This window comes from Telopea speciosissima, chromosome 11 (genome assembly GCF_018873765.1).
Source record: "Telopea speciosissima isolate NSW1024214 ecotype Mountain lineage chromosome 11, Tspe_v1, whole genome shotgun sequence".
Taxonomy (NCBI): Eukaryota; Viridiplantae; Streptophyta; class Magnoliopsida; order Proteales; family Proteaceae; genus Telopea; species Telopea speciosissima.
Window position 1 is genome coordinate 25,986,349 of NC_057926.1, and position 19,738 is coordinate 26,006,086.

A 19,738-nucleotide genomic window follows, 5' to 3' on the forward strand; every position below is an offset into this window, starting at 1 on the left:
TGGAGTAAAAGCTTCTATGGTTAAAAAGACTAGTATAAACTTGGCATGCATGGTAATGAATCTTGAAAGTTCTCACCCATATATCTAGACAAAAAATAAAGATAAGAACAACCTCCAGAAAAGCAAATTTACTAATTTAAAGCATCTCACACAATTTGAAGGAATCAAGTTGCAGTAACGTTGACAACTAACAAATTTTCTTTAAAAAAAAAACACAAAAAGACTGGTAGTAATGTTTATTCAAGTTCAAGAGTAACACCAACAAAGTAAATTATAATACCGATGTCTTCAAGCTTTTCCTCTGGTTACATATTTGATGCCGAAAGCAAGGAAGCCTAAACAATAGTATCCAAGGGAGCTATAAATTGCTTGAAGGCCTCTTCATTTGTAGAACTCAAAATCGGTATCCGGTTTCTTTACATTGGCCCGATATCCCTTTTCAAAGTCCTTGGGGAGGATAACATACCGGTTCTTGCGTACTGCATGCATTCCTGCTTCTTGACAAATTGCAGTAATCTGGTTCAATCACCATAGTGAGAAGAAAAGGTTAGCTTGTTATGAGCAGAACACTTGTAAGAAAGCGTAATATCACATTCAAAAACACAATGAAGCATATGACAATCTCAGTGAATTTCTATAAACCTTTAGCACTACCTCCTATTTAAAAGAAAATGTATTCCTGCAAAGATCTTGAACTAATTCCCTAATAAGCAAGATCTGTACAACAGCCATCCAGGAGTTCCTCAGAGTGGGACAGGAAAGGAGATCTTAAACCATCAATAAATACACCTGATTTCCATCCATTATTCAAAAATTCCACTTGGGGTCGAGTAAACAATTCCTCTTCTGCCATTCCACTTGAAGTCCACAAAAACAGGGCACCCTGTAACTAACTATAGCCAAGTTGTTGGGATAAGGCTGTCAGTTGAGTCATCCCTTATTTTTCCTAATCTTTGCACCAGTGCAAAAATATGAGCTCATTCTGCACTGAAATTACTCCCTTAGTTCTTTAAACCCAACTCCAATTTAGCCTTTAACCCAATTCAGCTCTAATTGGCACTGAACATAAGTCCAGTAACGACAAACAAACTCCTCAACCGTAATAGTCTCAAAATTTAAAGATACTTGTACCATTGTATGTCACTAGATATTCAACAAAACGTGTAGAAAATCAGAACACTATAAATATAATGATTCCTGACCAGATGTCGCAGAGAAGATGTGCAAAATCTACTAACCTCAGCAGCACTAATTTTATCAGGCCGAGAAACATAGTCTTCCAAGTCCACCTAATCACTTAAGTTCATCTTAGCAGTGCAGACCTGTTCAAAGACAAAGAATTGTTACAATTATTCCCCCCATGAAAGAAATGGTACACTGAAAAACCCAAGCCAATAACCTCTCAGTCTCTCACTTACATCAGAGTTCATGTAGTAAGTTTTTGAATTTCACAGGTTATTTATCAAGGAAAAATAAACACTAGATGCTGCAAAGTAGAAGACATGATAGAGGAAAGATTCTAAAGGCCCAACCAAAACCCACCTGAAAAACAAGTCTCTTTTGTCGTCTATCAGGCAGAGGGAATTCAATTTTCCGGTCAAGTCTACCAGGTCAAAGAAGTGCAGGATCCAAAGTATCAGCCCGGTTAGTAGCCATTATTACTTTCACGTTCACAGTCTGATCAAACCCATCCATCTAGAACAGAATTCAAACCAACATCCAAAATGTCAGATATAAACCAATATGCTGATGTGCAGAACTGAAGACTTCAGTCCATTGATAATTTGGATCTACCCAACCACCAACATGATTAAGACATGTTTCTCAACTTAGAATTGTTCCATTGACCCCACTGTTGTATGGACCCTTTTAAATGAATAGTGACAGATATCCTTGTATTTGCAACAGTATGGAAAAGTTACATATTACTGCATATTTTTCCTTTATGTAGTTATTTAAGGGGGGAAATACAAGCCGTCTCAAATGTATTTATGCCTTTATCTGCAAGCGTATGATTAATAAAATTCACAAAATATCTTAATGTTTAACAAGAAATGCCATTTCAAATTCTCATATCCATGTTTTCAGCTTGCTGAACACAACTCAGCAAGAAGTTGCATACCAACTCTAGTGTTTGTATCCATGCAGCCTTGACTGAACTTTGGGCCCAGTACACTTATTGTACTCACAATCTATATTTTTCAAGTCTTACCTGATTGAGGAGTTCCATAAGGATTCGTTGGACTTCTCTGTCTGCTCCAGTTTGAGCATCAAACCGAACTGTAGCAATAGCATCCACTTCATCTATAAATATAATTGCAGGAGCATTCTCTTTGGCAAGACGAAAAACATAGTGAACCATTCTTGAACCCTGAAAAGAAGGGCAGTCAAATCAATCACTGCCATAGTTAATTCAGATATGGAAAAATATGGTAGGTACACGTATGAGTATAATTCAACCTATGGCTTTCAGAAAATTATAAAAGATTTGGGATAAAAAGGGAGGGGACAGGGTGAAAAAGAAAGTCAGGAACACATATGATATAAACACCATTAAGAAGATATGGAAATATATAAAATATAAATTAAGAACTATGTTTGCATCTAAACATCCAATAGGCCAAAATATTAAAGGTATCACAAAATTCTAGCACACTAAAATGACAACTAGAACTTCTTCTCTTTTTTTCTTTTTTGTTTGTTGGGGGGGGGGGGGAGGCTGCTAAATATTCTATTTTTACCCAAACTATTTCTTTCCATTATAATAGTCATCGAATACATTCTTAACAAAAATATGCATAAAAACCGATTCTTTGCCTCAAAAATTTGCTAACAATGCAATTTGCTTTTCTGATGTAGTATGACTGAAGCAGCAATGACTCTTTATTGTGAAGAAAGATGAAATTTGAAACGGAACTACAAGAACACATAAATGAGTGAAAGACGAAAGAGTCAAGCAACTCTCAACCAGATTACACATGGTCTGACATAGCTCACCTGAATACTTCAGCCTGAAAAGCAGCAAAAATCCAGCACACACACACGATAAAAAAAAGGATCTCAAGGCCTACCTCACCCAAAAAACTTTTGAACAAATTCTGAGCCAACCACCCTTATAAAGGCTGCGGTAGTATGATTAGCGACAGCCTTGGCAAGCATCGTTTTACCAGTGCCGGGTGGACCATATAACAACACTCCTCGAGGAGGATCTATTCCAATTTGTTTGTATAGCTCATGATGCGTCAAAGGTAACTCGACAGCTTCACGGATTTCCTGTTTTTGAATGTCACATCCCCCTATATCCTGCTCACGAAAGAAAGATATCAATGATTAAAGAAAAAAGGCCAAGCATTTCACAAAACGTTTCTTTTTAATATATAATAACAAAAATAGCGCTGACCCCATTTAGTTGGGATAAGGCTGAGTTGTTGTAATAACAAAATAGCATGCCATAGATTAAATGCATTAGAAGAGTATCCAAAGTTCTGGAGTCTGTAATATTACAAAAATAGCACTGACATCTACTATTAGGCATTTTCGTAATCTGATATAACTTCAAACCATTTTATGATGCCTATTATATGTTAGTATTGTACTGAAACTTAGACTGACACGATGGGTGTCACTTATTATATAGCATGGACCCATCCATGTTCACCAATACATGCCATGTGGAAACTTTTGATGTTTACGAAGTTCACAAACCTCTATGAACATTATAATTTCGCTTCATAGTCACCAAGTTACAACATAATGTCCACAAAAGGCTAGCCAACTCCAGACAGAAACTTGACAAGTTAGACACTAATTTCTGTGAAGGATCCTTTTGTGTAATAAACGAATATGAAAATATGAGTACCAGATTTCGAAACAAAAGTTGGGGAAAAAATGAGAATATTCTGCTGTTAGACAAGGAAAATATTTTTTAAAAAAAATATGAGGAACACAGCTTCCCTCCTAATATTAAAACAATGATTTAAAAACAAAATAAAACTAAGAAACTAGCTCAACATATAGAGTGACAATTTTTTGTTCTTTGAGGCAGTAAAACGTAATCAACTTGGCTCTTAAATTCAATCAATGAGTAGTTCACACTTTTCCCCCACAGATACTATCATTGTCAAAAGTATTGAAATCAGGACGTCTATCACACATACTTATAAATGTGTGAGCCTAAAGCTGTATTTATATTTGATCAATGCCAGATCCAAAGGACAACATGGCTGAGAAACATCATATCTCTTATCAATACATACGAACGGATATGATCATCGGCTACCACTGACCATTGAGCAGACGAGTGTGCTGCACTGTGAACACATCAAAGTGTAGATTCTGGGTATAAGTTAGTCATGACTGAGGGTCACTTAAGCATGAAGGACAAGTGGTTAGGTTGCTAGTGAACCCCCCCTCCCCCACCCCGAACTCAAAAAATATTGATGCGAAGGAGAATGCCCCTCGATAGCAGAATCCACAGGGCGAACCCTTGTTACGGAGTCAAGGTAAATTTACGGTAACCCAGTGGATTCATTTGGTTGCCCTAGATTCTAACTCAGGTCAGCCCCATGGAGACTGCTTTTGAGGAGGTCCTCTTATAATTTTCAGGCAACAAAGAAAATGTGATTCATTTGCCTTTGTTCTCTTTCAGAACAGTCAAGCTCACTAGCGAATGCCTAAGGCATTTTCACATGCTGAACAACGTGACTCTCTAGGACCTATGTTTTTCCCTCAGTCTAGTTCCTAGGTCATGGACCAACAAGGCGTGTTGGAATAGTTAGAATTAAGTATTTAATTAGCCCCCTAGAACATTTTTTCTAACAATTCCTTAAAGTAATATAGGACCAGGTAATGAAAGAGATAAAGGATCTCAAAGTTGAGTTTCAAAAATGATCTCACTACAGTCATTAGTCAAGGAGGCTAAACATGCCTATACGTCTTGACCTTGATGCAGTACAAAGCCAGCATAGTACGAGAAAGAACCAGAACTTCAGCCATAACCAGCCCACATTAGGCCAAGACTTAGTTATAGTCAGGCCCATACTTGTGCTCGTATGCTGGTTATAACTTAAGCCCCTACAAATACTCCAGCAGCTCACGATAGCTAGGGAAGTGAAGTCCTCAAGACGTGGCTCTCTCTCCTCAAAGAACTGTTGGCCACACCAGCAGGTGTTATTGTCACTGTTGTGTCAGGAAGGGCATCAGAGAAGAAGAGCTGTTGTGAGTGCTATGGAGATGTGCAGATTTCAACCTTCTGTTCAGCAGAAGATATGCCAGCAGGCAGTGGCTGAGATGTTAGTTAGATGGCTAAAATGACTCTGTTGGCATAGCTGATGAGTTGACTAGCAGTTGGCATTAGAGCTGGTACAATTGGCATCATCATGAGTTGGCATTTGTCAAATGTAGTTAGCAAGATGAGAAGGCAGCTGTAAGTCATTGAGTACATGAGTGTGCTGCCAAAGTTGAATGTAGTTAGCGAGATGAGAAGGCAGTTGTAAGTCATTGAATACATGAGTGTGCAGCCAAAGGTGAAGTGGTGTCATAGTTATCAAGGCATCGCCTAGGCGTCCAGGCTCCTTGGTCGCCAAGCTTATTGGTGTCGCCTTTGATTTAGGACCCTCTCCAACGCCATGGTCGCCTTGCCGCCTTGGTAACTATGAGTGGTGTTGCCGAAAGTGGAGGATGCAGTTATGTGAGGAAGACTGCAAGTTTGTGTTGGAGCAGTAACTTCACAGGTGTTTTGAGATGTCATTAACTGAGATTTTGTTGAAGCCCAAAACTAAAAGTCTCTAGTCCTATGAGTAGTGGGCTTCACAATGACTCAAGAATCTGGTCAATCAGAGCTTGGATGAGGGAAAGCTATGATCTCGAATGCAGATGTTGTGCATGATGCCCAGATTATGTTTTACACACTATACATCAGCTTCATGGATTTTTTGAGCTATCCTCTAGTTGGAATTTGTCGAAGCTTGAAACATAAGACACGTAGATCTATGAGTTTGCTTTCCACCAATTCAAGAAATACGTCAATTAGATTCAAGACGAAAGAGATATAGACATTTTTGTATTGTCGCGCAGCGCTAGCAGCAGAATGTGATAGCAGCACCGTCCAGGCCACTGAAGGGCAGAATGGTTTTGCGACTGGACTTTTTCAGGCAGATTTTTGAAGAAGATGCATTGATTTTCTGATGAAAGTTAAATCATGAGAGTTGGCAAATGGAACTGGAGTCGAGTCATTTGGAGTTATACAAAGAGCATTACAAGCAAGGTTTTAAGTATCTTATCATATCCGGTGATACTAACCGACGTATCTCTCTTTAAGGTACCAATACAATACCTAAAAAAAGTACCAACTGTATGAGGTCAATGCGTGACCCGATATGGTTGATATACTTATATCGATACACGATATATCTCTTATAAAGTATATAACTCAATCAATGACTCAAAACACTTATCAAGAGTTCCGGTAAGGCATTGTAATCAACTTTGTTTTGGCAAAATCAACTTGATTCTTTGTTTCTACTGGAAAAAGCGACTCTAGTAATGTTGATTTCATCATCATTAGGTGATTAAACAACCTGCAATTAAGGATCAAAACCAGATTTGCACAAGAACAGTAGAACTTTAAATATTTTGCTCAAATATTGATTTTTAGTGTTGTTTTTTGCAATGAATTAGTAGGTTAGTGAAAAACAACCTTAATGATTGCATCAAACTAGGTTTTTTTTTTTGGCAATGACGTGTGCATATAAAACCTAAATCTTCCTAATGTAGTCCTAGATTGGAAGGGATCCAACTAGGAGCCAATCAACCAGGGTCTGTTATGAACAAGTGAGTCGGCTAGGTCAAAAGAGGATTTTTTATGAAATTTGGGTTAGGGTTTGGTTAGTGTTAGGGTTTGATGTATGTGTTATGCCAAGTCAAGGTAGGGGAGTTTATCAGTGAAGATCCTGAGATGTTATGATGGATGGAAGTGTGCAAACTTGAATGGGCAGCAACTTAGGTTTAGGGTTTCGGGTTTTGGAAAAGAGAAAAAGAGGGCAATCTAGGGTTTAGAGTAGGAGGATGGAGCTAGGGTTTGGATCAAGTGCTATAGGTGCAGAGATGGTAATTTGGTTCTGGTTTGGTGTGGTTTTGAAGGGTGGATTGGTTTATACAGGTCTTAGGTTATGGGAAACTTGAAAATAACTAGACGGGAAGCTAGGATTGGGGTTGTAGAGTACTAGGAGAAGAAGGTTGGGGATGGGGATGCTTCCAAGTTACTTGTAGTTGCAGAATTGTCATGGTAGCAACTTATTTTCTTGAAAAACTAGAATAAAAATTGAATCTTGAACTGAAACTCGAAAGAGATCTTCAAAGGAACCATTTGGGCGTCACACAGCAAGGTGTCGATTGGATCAAACACCAATCCAACCAGCCTTGATCAAACACAAGACGATCTTCAAGGAAGAAGACAAGTAGCAGCAGCTTGCAAAGCAGACTTTTATTTTCAAAAGTGGAGTCTGTGTGCTCCATGATTTTCATTGGTTATATAAAAGCCTGCATCACTTCCCCAAATTGAAAATGACATTTTTTTGTATTAGTACAACTAAGAAACTTGATGCTTTGATTCTACTGGCAAAAGCGACTCTAGTAATGTTGATTTCATCATCATTAGGTTATTAAACAACCTACAATCAATGATCGAAACCAGAGTTGCACAAGAACAATTTTCTATCAAAATTTAAATTATTTGCTCAAATATTGATTTTTAGTGTTTTTTTTTTTTTGGCAATGAATGCACATATAAAACTAGGTTTTTTTTTTTTTGTTTTTTTTGGCAGTGACGTGTGCATATAAAACCTAAATCTTCCCCAAATTGAAAATGACATTTTTTTTTTTGGTGTTAGTACAAACTAAGAAACTTCATTCTTTATACATACTCAATTGAATGCACTCATGTCTTCGTACTTTATTCTCCTCTTTATACATGATATATTTTACATATTACTTATTAATAGTGTTTTATGCTTCAAAACTGTATTTTGCATGCATATATCTTGCGTCTCTCCAATACGATACATCTCTTAGGATCACCTTACCGATACTTTAAAACCTTGGTTGCAGGTATTACAACATGCATGGATTACACTGTTTTCAAAGAACTGGCAGTGCGTGTATATTTGACTTCAGGTTGATTTTTTGGCATTGTACTGTGCTCCTATGCAAAATGTGTAAAACTAAAGACTCTGACCCATAGAATGGAGATTCAAATGGAGTTCGGACAAGGGAGAAACCGTTTCTAATGTCCATCCCAAAACTGTGACCAGAATACTCTGTTTGCACCACTAGACTTTTTCGAGCAGATTTTTGAAAATGATGCATTGATTTTCAGATGAAAGTTAAATCATGAGAGTTGGAGTATTTGCCAGGATATTTAAAATGGATCCAGAGTCAAGTTGTTTGGAGTTATACAAAGAGAGTTACAGGTATGACAACATGCATGGTTCACACTATTTTCGGAGAACTAGCAGTAGGGATGTAAACAGATCGGATTCGGCTCGGAGAGTGCTATATCTGCATCCGCATCCGATTAGCTTTCGGACGGATTTGGATAGTGCTAAATGGATACGGACACGGATACGGATCAGATATTTTATCCGTTTACATGTAAATATAGCTTTTCGGATAGCTGTAGCCTATCCGTATCTGCATCCGTTTAGCTTTCGGGCGGATTCGGATAGTGCTAAACGGATACGGGAACGGATTTCAGCTATTCATTGACACCCCTAACTAGCAGCGCATGTACATTTGACTTCGAGTTGATTTTTCGGCATTGCACTGCTTCTGTGCAAACATGTAAAACTAAGACTTTGACCCATTGAATGGAGATTCAAATGCCTCACATCTCGCCTAAATCGGAGTTCGAACGAGGGAGAAATCGTTTCAAATGTCCGTCCTAGAACTGTGACCAGAATACTCTGTTTGCACATACAGCAACTTGCGGCACGTTTGTTGAGGTTTCTTCACTACCTGGGTTGAAGCTTAAGCCATGGAAGTTGTAGACCTTTAAGTCTTTAATGTAAGACTAGAACCTGAATAGGTCTAATCTCAATCAAATAGAAAATCCTCCAATAAACAAGAAATCGTACAAGGGAACCAAGAGAACAATGGGAACTAAAACCATATGAGGGAACCAAAATAACAATGGGAACTCAAATGAGTGAACAATTTCCTTGGTTGAAGTAACAAATAAAAACCCACAAATTTGTAACCTGTTGAAGCAGCAATGATCTTGATGTGGTAATCTTCAAGAAATCAATGCAACAATCAATTGAAAGAAATCCCAGCAGCTTGTAGCACTCTTGAACTCAATTTAATTGAAATTAGGGTTTGGAATCACGAACCGACGGAAGGGGATGGGGGAAGTAAATGGGGAAAGGTGGGGTTGGCTATCTCATCCGGGGCATCTTACCATCCTATCTCAGGATTTTCACAAAGGCTAAAGCCAATATTTCATTAATCAAATTCGTGTTCAATACTAGCCTCCTTTACAAACTTATATAGAAGACTCAAAAATAGACACTAACAAGGAGAGGCCTAACCCTATCCTTAACTAATAAGGCAACCTAAATTCACTAGGAAAGTGAAATAATAAAGAAAACAGACTCAATAGGACTCCAACTATACTACTGAAGCAAATCCCATATTCCTACTTTCTACCCATATTTTAGGTTTCATTAAATTGGCCAATTACAAGGTAAACTCATGGGATCAAAGTTCAATACATATATGACCCAACCCAAAGCTTATGTTCAATAAAATAAACCCTTTAGGTGACTTATCTACATCAGTCTTCTTTCCAATGCCGCTGGAATCGATTCAATCCGATACCGGATGAGTGAAATATGGCCATTTTGCTAGCAGTATGTAGAAACTGGTCCAACAATACGTTGTCCAACAGAGGTTGAATATGGCTCGTTTTTGTCACATTTAAAGCACGATTTCCCAATAGAAACAAGCGATTGCTGGGGAAAACAGAATTGAAAATAGAGAAGAAAATAGAAATAAGAGAGATAGGAGAAGCTTCAATGGGGAAATACTAAGCTATCAACCTTTCTTAAATGTTAAAAGCTCCATCAAAAGCAAGAAGGTTTGTGGTTGAGAAGTGCTTTGAATATCTAGTTGGGATTTGAGAAGTGAAGAAGAAAAGAAGCTCATTTTTGAAGAGGAGAAAGAGAGGGAGAACTTCCATGTATTTACCCTTTTGCTATTCACCATTTTTTAGAGGAATATTGTTCTATTGATTGTTCCAAGAAGGCAAATGAAGAATCCATTGAAGATTTGGCTATGGTTTGAGTAGAGAAAAACAACTTGACAAGAAGAGGAAGGAGCAGAAAATGGAGTGCTCCATTGATTGAAGATGTTCCAAGGTTTTAGGCCTCGGTTTCGCCCCTGGTTTCGTCAGGCCACGAAACCGAGTTCTGGAGAGATCTCGGCGAGTTGGTGTATTTTTTCCTGACTCGGTGGTGGGTTTCGGTGGCCATATGGCCAAGATAGGTCCTGAAACTTGACACCCACCCTATTTTAGGCCTTCAAAACTTCAAACCCAAAATGGTACTTTGGCTTCAGACCTAGGTTGGTAGTCTACGGCGTAGGTGAGCTCTACCCTAGGTTATTCCATACAATATTACATATAATTAAAGTAGAGGTGTAAAACAACTTATTTAAGCATCAGGAATTAAAAAACATCAAACCATAAATCATTTAAGCATTAGGCATAATATTCATAATCATACATGGTGATGGTTTGACGGTTTGTTAATAATGGTTAGAAACTTGGAAAGAACATAAATTAAACAAATACAAGTGTGTAAGTGTGTAACAAATCCTACCATTTGAGAGTGGCTAGTACTGAAATGAGTGTCGGTGGACATTGTATCACATATAAAAACTACATAGTCAACAAACAAGCATCGATCATGAACCTATGGAAGGAAACACCAAAACCCTCTCTTGACGTTGAAGCTTCAATCTTGAATCTTCAAGCTTTAATCTTCATTTGAGGCAAGATTTACCCCCTCAAAAACAAGCCCCAGAACCCTCAACCTCCAAGTGTTTTTCCTTCATAACAAAGCGAGAGAGGTGAGATAGAAGCGAGATTTCAAGTTGAGGTTGAAATTTCGTTGAGAGGGTGCCTTTTTATAGCTTGGTTTTCGACCAAGATCTTGCACAAATCCTGTATCGCCTACCGTCTCGTCTCGAGACTTCATGAAACCGAGTTATTTTTTAGATCTCGGCGAATCTCACCAAGATTTTGTACCATGAGATGTTCAATCTACAGCATCTACGAATGTTACCCAGTGACATAGGTAACCCATTTGACGAATTCCCATGTTTTGTTTGTAGGCTAGGTGTTTGGGAAATTGCTTGAGGCAATATCCATGATGTTTTTGGGAGGGATTTGTATATGTTTATGAGCTTGGTAACTAGGGTAATTTGTATAAACCTATTGCAATTGTATTCTTGAGCTATCAAGTGGGTGCGGGGTTGAAGCTCCCGTGTAGTGGGTGCTACACTTGGTGCTCTTGTACCATGGATGCAACAGAAATTTGTATTGTGCATCATACAGAGGCCATAATAGGTCATTTGCATCGATTATGTAGGCACACTGCCGAACCACGCATATCTCCACCTTGTGGTGATTGCTTGTGGATTGCATGTGTGGGTAAATGGAGTGCATTTTCTGCAAGATGGGTGCACACACCGAGTAGACCTTGCCATGTTGTTGGGAATACATGTGGTGAGAGGCAAGGTGTGTCACACGATTGTAAGTAGGTGTGATTGGTACAAGGGTCAGCGCCAACCAATCAGTTCTTGGGAGATGTGTATGTGCACATGATTGAGGGCTGCCACACATTATGACTATGTGACTAAGTACAAGAGAAGTCATCACTTGTGATTGTGAGGTATGAGAGAACGACTTGGGTTTGAATATAGGACACCATTGATTCACCCCTCTCAGTGGCCATCTGTGTTCAACAAGGACTTAGGCTAAATTACAAACTCGATGTGTTCTACTCTTGGTTCGATCTCGACTGTGAAGAGTGTTCTTATAGTACTATAGCTTCAACGTCCATCTCAATTTTTGTAATGCTAAGCTCCTTGACCTCTTCAATGTCACTTTCTTCGTTAGTACCAATGGTAGTGTCAAGAGATATGAGATTGACACCTTGAATGTCCTCACCACAATGGTCAGCATCATCAAGTGGGACATGTAAGAAGGCTCGCTCAGAGCCACAGCCTTCTCAACCACATAGCATTGATGACAATTTGAACTACATGCTTGAGACTTTGAAACAATTGGATACTTGTTTGGCTAAAACTCAGCAAAGTTGGAGCATATCCGAATTACCCTCTACTTTACATATTGATCTCAACTTTCTACCACCATAATAAAACAGGAGAGCACCAAGCAAAGCACAAGAACCTAAAGTCGAGGTTAAAATTTGAAGAGATTTCAGCAATTGGCAATGGCAATGAAAAGATAGTGCTTGATGTTCTTACTGTAGAGACCGACATTGAAGAGATTGAGATAATGAACGGTGAGGTCGTGATTAAGGAATTCCGCAATACAGTTGAAGAAGAGGTTCACGATGCCATTCCAAAGTCTCCTACAGATGGGCACTCTTCACATCTAAGATTGAGTTAGTGAATTCCACCCAAGTTTTTCAAGGACAAGAAGCCACATCCTGAGGACTACATCCCTAACTATAGCGAACGTCAAAATACTTTTATGGGCTAAAGTTGGGCATGCACCACACCAAAGTTATCCCTAGCCTTACTAAAACTCAACGACAAGGCCAGCATATGAAGAGAAGGAACCAAAAAGGCCAGCCCAATCAGGCCCATATTCAGGCCAAATAACTTCAGACATAACTAGTCCACATTAGCCCAAGACTTAAGTACTAATCAGGCGCATATGCTGGTCATAATTTAAGCCCATGTGTAGCCATCAACTAGAAGCCTTTGGAGTTTCTATTTTTTATGATTATGTGGGCCCATGTTGCTGCCACATGTGGAGTTTCCACAATCTTTCCTAATTACTATTTTGTTTTAGTTTCTATCTTTGTAATAGGCTCTTAGTAAAAGTAATAGCAATTAACTCAACTCAGCCCCTCGATCCCCATTGCCATCCACCATTAAAACCCTAGTTTTCCCCCTTCTATTTTTAATTTTGGGAAAATTACAGTGCCACCCCCTGAGGTTTGTATAAAATACAGAACGACCCCGTGTTTCTAAATTATACAGCCAGACCCCTTGAGTTTTGATAAGTTGTTACAGTCAGCCCCACTCCGTTAAATCATTCCCGTTAAGTGGTACGGTCTTGATAATTCATGACTTAAAATGACTATTATACCCCTGTTAGGGGTGTGAGCATACCACCACCATTCCCAACCACTTCTCCTGCCCTGTTACTCGAATCAGATTAGGGTTCTGGTCCTCTGCAACTTCTCAAGATGGCAATCTTCTGAGGCCCATCCCCGAAGTGCGACGACCGTACCGGCGATATAACCCATAGCTAACCTCATTCAAACCCTAAAACATCTGCAACTCCTATTTCTCTCTCCTCTGCACAAAAAAAAAAGAAGAGGATAAACAAATCTAGGAACGGCGAAGCTGTCGGAAAACATCCACGACCAAGGCAGGGTTCTTAACTTTTCTTTATCGCTCAATTATGGGGTAATTCTATATGGGGAAGAAGAACTCAACAACCTCAGAATCGATGGACAGAATAGGGATCCAAACCCATGATAAATTAAGCCTCTAACAATTGAATAATTGATAATAGAAAGTAGGAACAGAACAGCCAAAACCAAATCAGAAGATTTAACAAATCAGAGAGCCAGCGAGCAAGAGAGAAAGAGAGAGGGTAAGATGATTCTAAATCTGACAAGAAAGTTGAGGAGAAAGTCTCGAAGAGATGAAATAGATTACAAATACTCTCTTCCAACCCAGGACGACCCTGCGCTCGCTGACTATCATCCCATCGACACTGAAGGTCTCTCTTTCTTTCTCTCTCGGAAATCGAGTTAGGCTTCTCTATTCCATTTCACCCTTCTGTGTTAGCCGCGAGACACCAATTTTCATTTTGATTTTCCTCCATAATTTTCTCTTTGACCTGATGGGTTTTTAATCTGATTTCCTCTGCATCTTCTCAAGATGTTGTCTTTCCTCTAACGTTGTTGGCAAAATTTTCCCTCTGTCATATCCTCTTTAATTTTGTAAAATATTTATTTCTTTCATTAACAGAGCAAGTTATTTCTTTCATTAACAGAGCAAGATCAGTTAGTTAGGTCCTTCGAAAGGAACCATGCTCAACAGAGTGTTCTTTGGACTTCCTGGACTCAACCTTTATCTTGGGTGGGATTGCTCATTAGCTCGCATCATCTAATACTTCATTATCCTGCAGGCCCTTCTCTTCGGTTATCACTTTTAATCTCTCCCTTCTCTTTCCTTTTTCTACCCGTAATGGCAGAGTTGCAGCCCGCAAAAGGTCCGATGAACGGTGGAGCCGCTGTTGGAGCCACCGTAGTAGTTTCATCTGAAAATCTGGGCCCTTTTTTGGGCTCCAAAAGGCAACGTAGGCCCAACGTTCCATTAGCTCTCGAACGATTCGCACATCCGACGAACCAAGCAGTGGAGGCTCCCCACCGACAACGAGTTCAAGTCTCAGAACCCCTCTCTAAAGGACACGGGTGCCGCCACCAAAACTTCTAAGACTCGACCTCTCTTAGAAGAGGGCAAATTTGGTATTTCCTACAGAGTATTTAAGGATATTAGAAGGGCGAAGTTGGTATTTAAAATGTCTTACTTAACACCGTTCACTCACCGTCCACTCCGGGGGTCTAGCTGTATAATTTAGAAACACAGCGGGTCACTCTATTTTATACAACCCTCAGGGGGTGGCACTGTAATTTTCCCTTTAATTTTTCCCATAATTTAAAACCTGCAACTATGATTCTTCCCTTCTAGAAGGTCACATATAAGGTGATTTTCGTAAGAATTCTGCCCAACCAAATCTAACCGTTAGCATCATCTCAAGTTTTGACATAATGTTTTTGAACCTAGTTCATGAAGTCGATTTCAGTTTGGTGCAATTCTGACATGCAGATCTGTTCCTGCTGCGAATTTCCAATTCTGCCCTTATTGTTATATTGTTCTTCTGAGGTCACAATTAATATACCTATTCTGCTGATCTGTTATTGCTGATTCTTATAGACTAAAATTGTATTCGATTACTGAACATAACCCTCATTTCTGATCTCTGAGTTTCATGGTTAAATTACTGTTTTGCCCTTTCCCTAGTTGTGCTAGGATTCCCCCATTTTAGCTGATCTAACCATTGGATCAATTTCAGCTTTTCAGCAATTATTCCAGTCCCTAATTGGTAAACTCATATGGAATTTGGGATCACACTAACCATCTGATTTTCTGTTATCAAGATTGTCCTTAATCTGAACTATCCTTTGATGAAAAGATCCTGGTTTGGTTCCTACTTTGATTATTCGAATCTAGGACTACGTTAGGAAGGATATTGTAATAAGGGAAGCTTTTCCAAGGGTGGCAAGGGGCCATGACGAGGCAAAGAAGGCAACAAAGGTAGGAGAAAAAGAATAGGGAAAGAGTGAGAAAGGAATGGTTTGTTTATTAGTTTAACGTGAGATAATGTGGTGCGCATGATAGCGTATAAAATATCTCTGGGTTTAGGCGGGAAAAATGGCGTTAGGGTGTTACCACTTGTTAATTGCAATTGTGTGTTGATCATTTGATCAAATTTGGTCCTGTTCTAACCGAACAGTTTCACCCTTGAAACAAAAACGAACTGAGAAAATATTCCTTGTTTTAAAAACAAAACCGAACCAATTCTTCTCCGGATTGGTTCAGCCCGGTTTTAAACGGTCGGTTTTTGTTTTGAAATAGATACCCTTACACTAAGGTACACGTGCCCTTTGAACTGAACCACAACAGCTGTCTGACAATGCAAGGGTTATGCATGTGGCAAACTCCGTCAAGTTCAATGCCAAAGATTTACCAGCCAAAGGAATCAACCACATCAAGGCCTTGCACATCACGGTAGATTGCAACAGGATTAGGGTCCCCCCAAGTCCTGGTAGACAATAGGTCTGCACTGACTGTGTGCCCTCTGAAGATATTCAAGATCCTTGGGTTAGACACCACAAATCTGAAGCCATCCACACAAGGAGTAAGGGCTTATGAAAACATGGGAAGAAATATCATTAAAATGTTTAGAAGAATAGGGTACTTCACAAGCATGGAATTGGGTAAGTATCAACAAGGCAGTGCAACGGTGTTCCAACTCACGGCAAACAATGAGTACTATGGTGTAGGTTATTAACTTATTTGAAGAACCTTAAAAAGCAAGCTAAGAAAAGAGAGCAAGAGGATCATAGGAAACAAGGAAAATGCCCAGTCTTTTATAAAGGAAGAACAGATCAGGAAAAAAACAGAGGCAAAGAAGAAGAATCACTAAGAGACAAATGGAGGAGGTAAAGAGTAAAGCCCCATACCCGAAGACCCAGAAAGGGTAATGGAGAATAGCTAGGCTGCAACCAATTCTACAGGAGGATCGTAAACTCATCAATGAAGAGCAGTATCCACAGGATATTTGAAGCTTTCTTCAATCAGCAACTATGAAATCTTCTACTGAATTATAAAGCCCAACAGTAGTTTGGAACCTCGGTTGATCTCAGATTTGCAGGGAATTGAAATAAAAACCAGAATAGAAATAAAGAAGAAAATAGAAAAGATGGATTGGATAAAAGAAGGGGGATAGGGATGGGTCTCTCATCCACAGCCTCTCACCGACCCCGTACCTATCTCTCACAGCCATTAATGGCTTTAACCAAGCTCATTCTTTTCTCCACTAGCCTGTTTCAGCCCATTTTTCATTATTTATAAACTTCAAATCGATTAGTCAGAACGGGAGAGTAGTTGCAGAATCATTTTTAACGGTTTGCCCAGGCACACTCCACTCCATGATATCCTCCACCTGATTGGTGATGGGCAAAATCGGATCCGGGTGTGGGTGCACCCCCTCCTCCCAACATAGGAGGATAATGTGAGTCTTGATTAACGTTTGACAACAGTTTAAGGGAAGAAGCCCAAAAATCCCCCAATGCCCAATTATTTTCTAACATCTTTTTCTTAGTTTTCTCGTCACGCTTTTTTTCCTTCACGATTTCCTGGATTCCTTGTCGATTCTTACCCACGTTCTTTTTCTTTTCTCTGAAAAATTGAAGAAAGAGCTCTTCTCTAACGACCCTATCTCTAAAGGGGCTTACATACTGAACTCGCTAAGGTCTCGTTCATGTTAATGTAAATCCATTACATAAGTAGCGTAGCCGACATTCCCCCCCCCCCTCTTAACTAGGGGTGTCAATGGGTCGGGTTGGGCCGGGCCTGCCTAAACCCTGACCCAACCCTGGCAGGGCCAAGAAACCCTCAACCCTGACCCGACCCTGCCAGGGTTTTCCCCAACCCGGCCTGACCCTGATAGGGTCGGGTTGGCCCTGATTGACCCTGACCTTGACTTTATTTTTTTTTTTTTTTTTTGGAATGGTCTTTAGATACTTAGATTGTCCTATGGTCAATCTCGATAAGGCACCAATCATGTTACATTCAAACACCATGACCGATCAAAAAGCCAAGTAAGAGAAAGAAACAGGGCAATAAGCTCACAATACTCAAATTAAGATCATTAAAGCCTTAACCAATATAACATCTTATACAAATATAAAAAATTCTGAGTATAGAGTCTGAATAGTTCATGCCGAAGATACCCAAGGTTAAGACCCACTCCAATCCACCTCTCTTGAAACCTTATGAAAGCAGGATTCATACTCGCATTAAGCTGACAAAAAACAAGGGAAGCATCATCAATCTTATGACTGTGTAACCATCACACAAACCCGAAGGTCAGGTTACTAAAAGCCACACAAAAAAATATTCAATAATCCAAAATAAATTTAAGAAAAAAAATTATCTAAGAAAAGACATGGATTTGGGTATGTATATGTTTCCATCCATTAATTCAAAAGTTCAAGAGATCTCTGTTTTACATTCTACACCCAGTTTTGTCGTCCATGCCTTTGCCCTCTGCCACAGAGAGCTATAAAAAAAATTATCTACAACAGCCCCATCTGCCCAACCCCCCCCCTTCCGATTCCAACAGTAACAACCTATTCTCCTTTTATTACCCCCTGCTGTAAGCCTGTAACAGCGAACAAGCATACAAAAACCCTGGAATTCCACAGCAAAACACTCCTCCCTTGGACTCTCATTCCCATCCAATTACTTGACTCCAAACCAGATAACCTCTTCAATCTTCACTGAAAATCAGTAAATCACCCCACCCATTTGACTTTGAAAAAAAAAAAAAAAAACCACTGTCGATTCCCAGCGAAAATGCCCACCACCCCTTTTTTTTCTTCTAAAACTTCGATTAACCCCTTCTAGCGTTCAACCCAGTGAAAAGAAAAGGAAAAAAAAAAGGAGAAAGAGCAAAGAGAAGAGAGCGAGAGACAGAACCAAGAGAGAGATACGGAAGAAGAAGAAGAATCAAACATACCTAATTGGTCGAAACTCGCCTTGCAGTTCTCCTCGTCAGCCTTCTCCTCCAAAGTCCAAACGAGAACGATAAATGAGGCTAATCCAGACATCGCAAAAGGAAAGAGATGGGGTTTGGAGACTCCTCGTCAGCCTTCTCCTCCAAAGTCCAAACGAGAACGATAGATGAGGCTAATCTAGACATCGCAGAGGGATGGAGACGGCGCATGAAGGGAAAGAGAAGGGAAAGAGATGGGATGATGAAATGTGAATCGCTTTTAGGTTTTGGGGGTTTTAAGGGTTTTTTTTATTATTTTTTGTTAGGATAAAGAAGAATATAATATATATTAATATCTATATATCATATATAAAAGTATATAAAATACTTATAAACAATTCAGGGTCGGGCAGGACCGGGCTGGGCTCAACCCGAGGCCTAAACCCGATCCCAACCCAACCCTGCCAAGGTCAAGCTATTTCTAAACCCTGACCCGCTCTTCGGGCTGAAAAATCAGGGTCGGGTCCGGGCCGGGCTCAGGGCGGGTTCGGGCCAAGCGGGCTTTGTTGACACCCCTACCCTTAACGAGTAAGGCCGTCCTTGTGGTGGTTCCTTGGGGTTGAATATTCCCACTGTCTATGTTGCCAATTGACGATGTATCATCGTGTCGGGGCAGCTATAGGGCCCTTTCTAACGCTCTGTTGTACAGGAAGCTGTATTGAACTTGCAGATGAGAGCCACGTCCAACCTACTAGCTAATAAGGTCGAAAGAAACGATGTTGATGGAACTTTGATCAAACAGCACCTTTGAAACGGTTGGCAGGTTTCAAGAATGTGTTTAGCAAAATGATTCTCTAAGCATTCAGGTACAATAGACGAGTGAGGAGATGCCCCTATTAAGGATTGAGAATGAGTTGACGAGGCAGGTGGAAGAGTTGGAGATTGGCTTTGCCAACACAGACTGAATCAGACCAAGGCAAGATACCTAGTTTGCTCCATCGCCATGATCATTAGAGCTCTCGATACCGACTGGATCGGCACACTTGTCACACTACTTTTCAAGAGATAAAGGATTATCCTGACTTCAAACGTCATCGTTAAATTCAGGCAGAAATGACTTCTAAACTAGCT

The 19,738-nt window shown here is 39.8% G+C and overlaps 1 protein-coding gene across 1 annotated transcript in view; it reads right to left on the bottom strand.

The window, feature by feature from the left end:
• Positions 1–259: 259 nt before the first annotated feature.
• The window catches only part of LOC122645917 (26S proteasome regulatory subunit 6B homolog), a 43,472-nt gene continuing 23,993 nt past the window's right edge, over positions 260–19,738 (bottom strand). Inside the window, exons 4-8 of the mRNA XM_043839325.1 lie at positions 3,072–3,303; positions 2,213–2,371; positions 1,543–1,695; positions 1,239–1,322; positions 260–516 (exon numbers count right to left, since the gene is read on the bottom strand). Of these exons, the coding sequence (XP_043695260.1) occupies positions 3,073–3,303 (231 nt within the window). The 3' untranslated portion in view covers positions 260–516; positions 1,239–1,322; positions 1,543–1,695; positions 2,213–2,371; position 3,072. The remainder of the gene's footprint in view (positions 517–1,238; positions 1,323–1,542; positions 1,696–2,212; positions 2,372–3,071; positions 3,304–19,738) is intronic.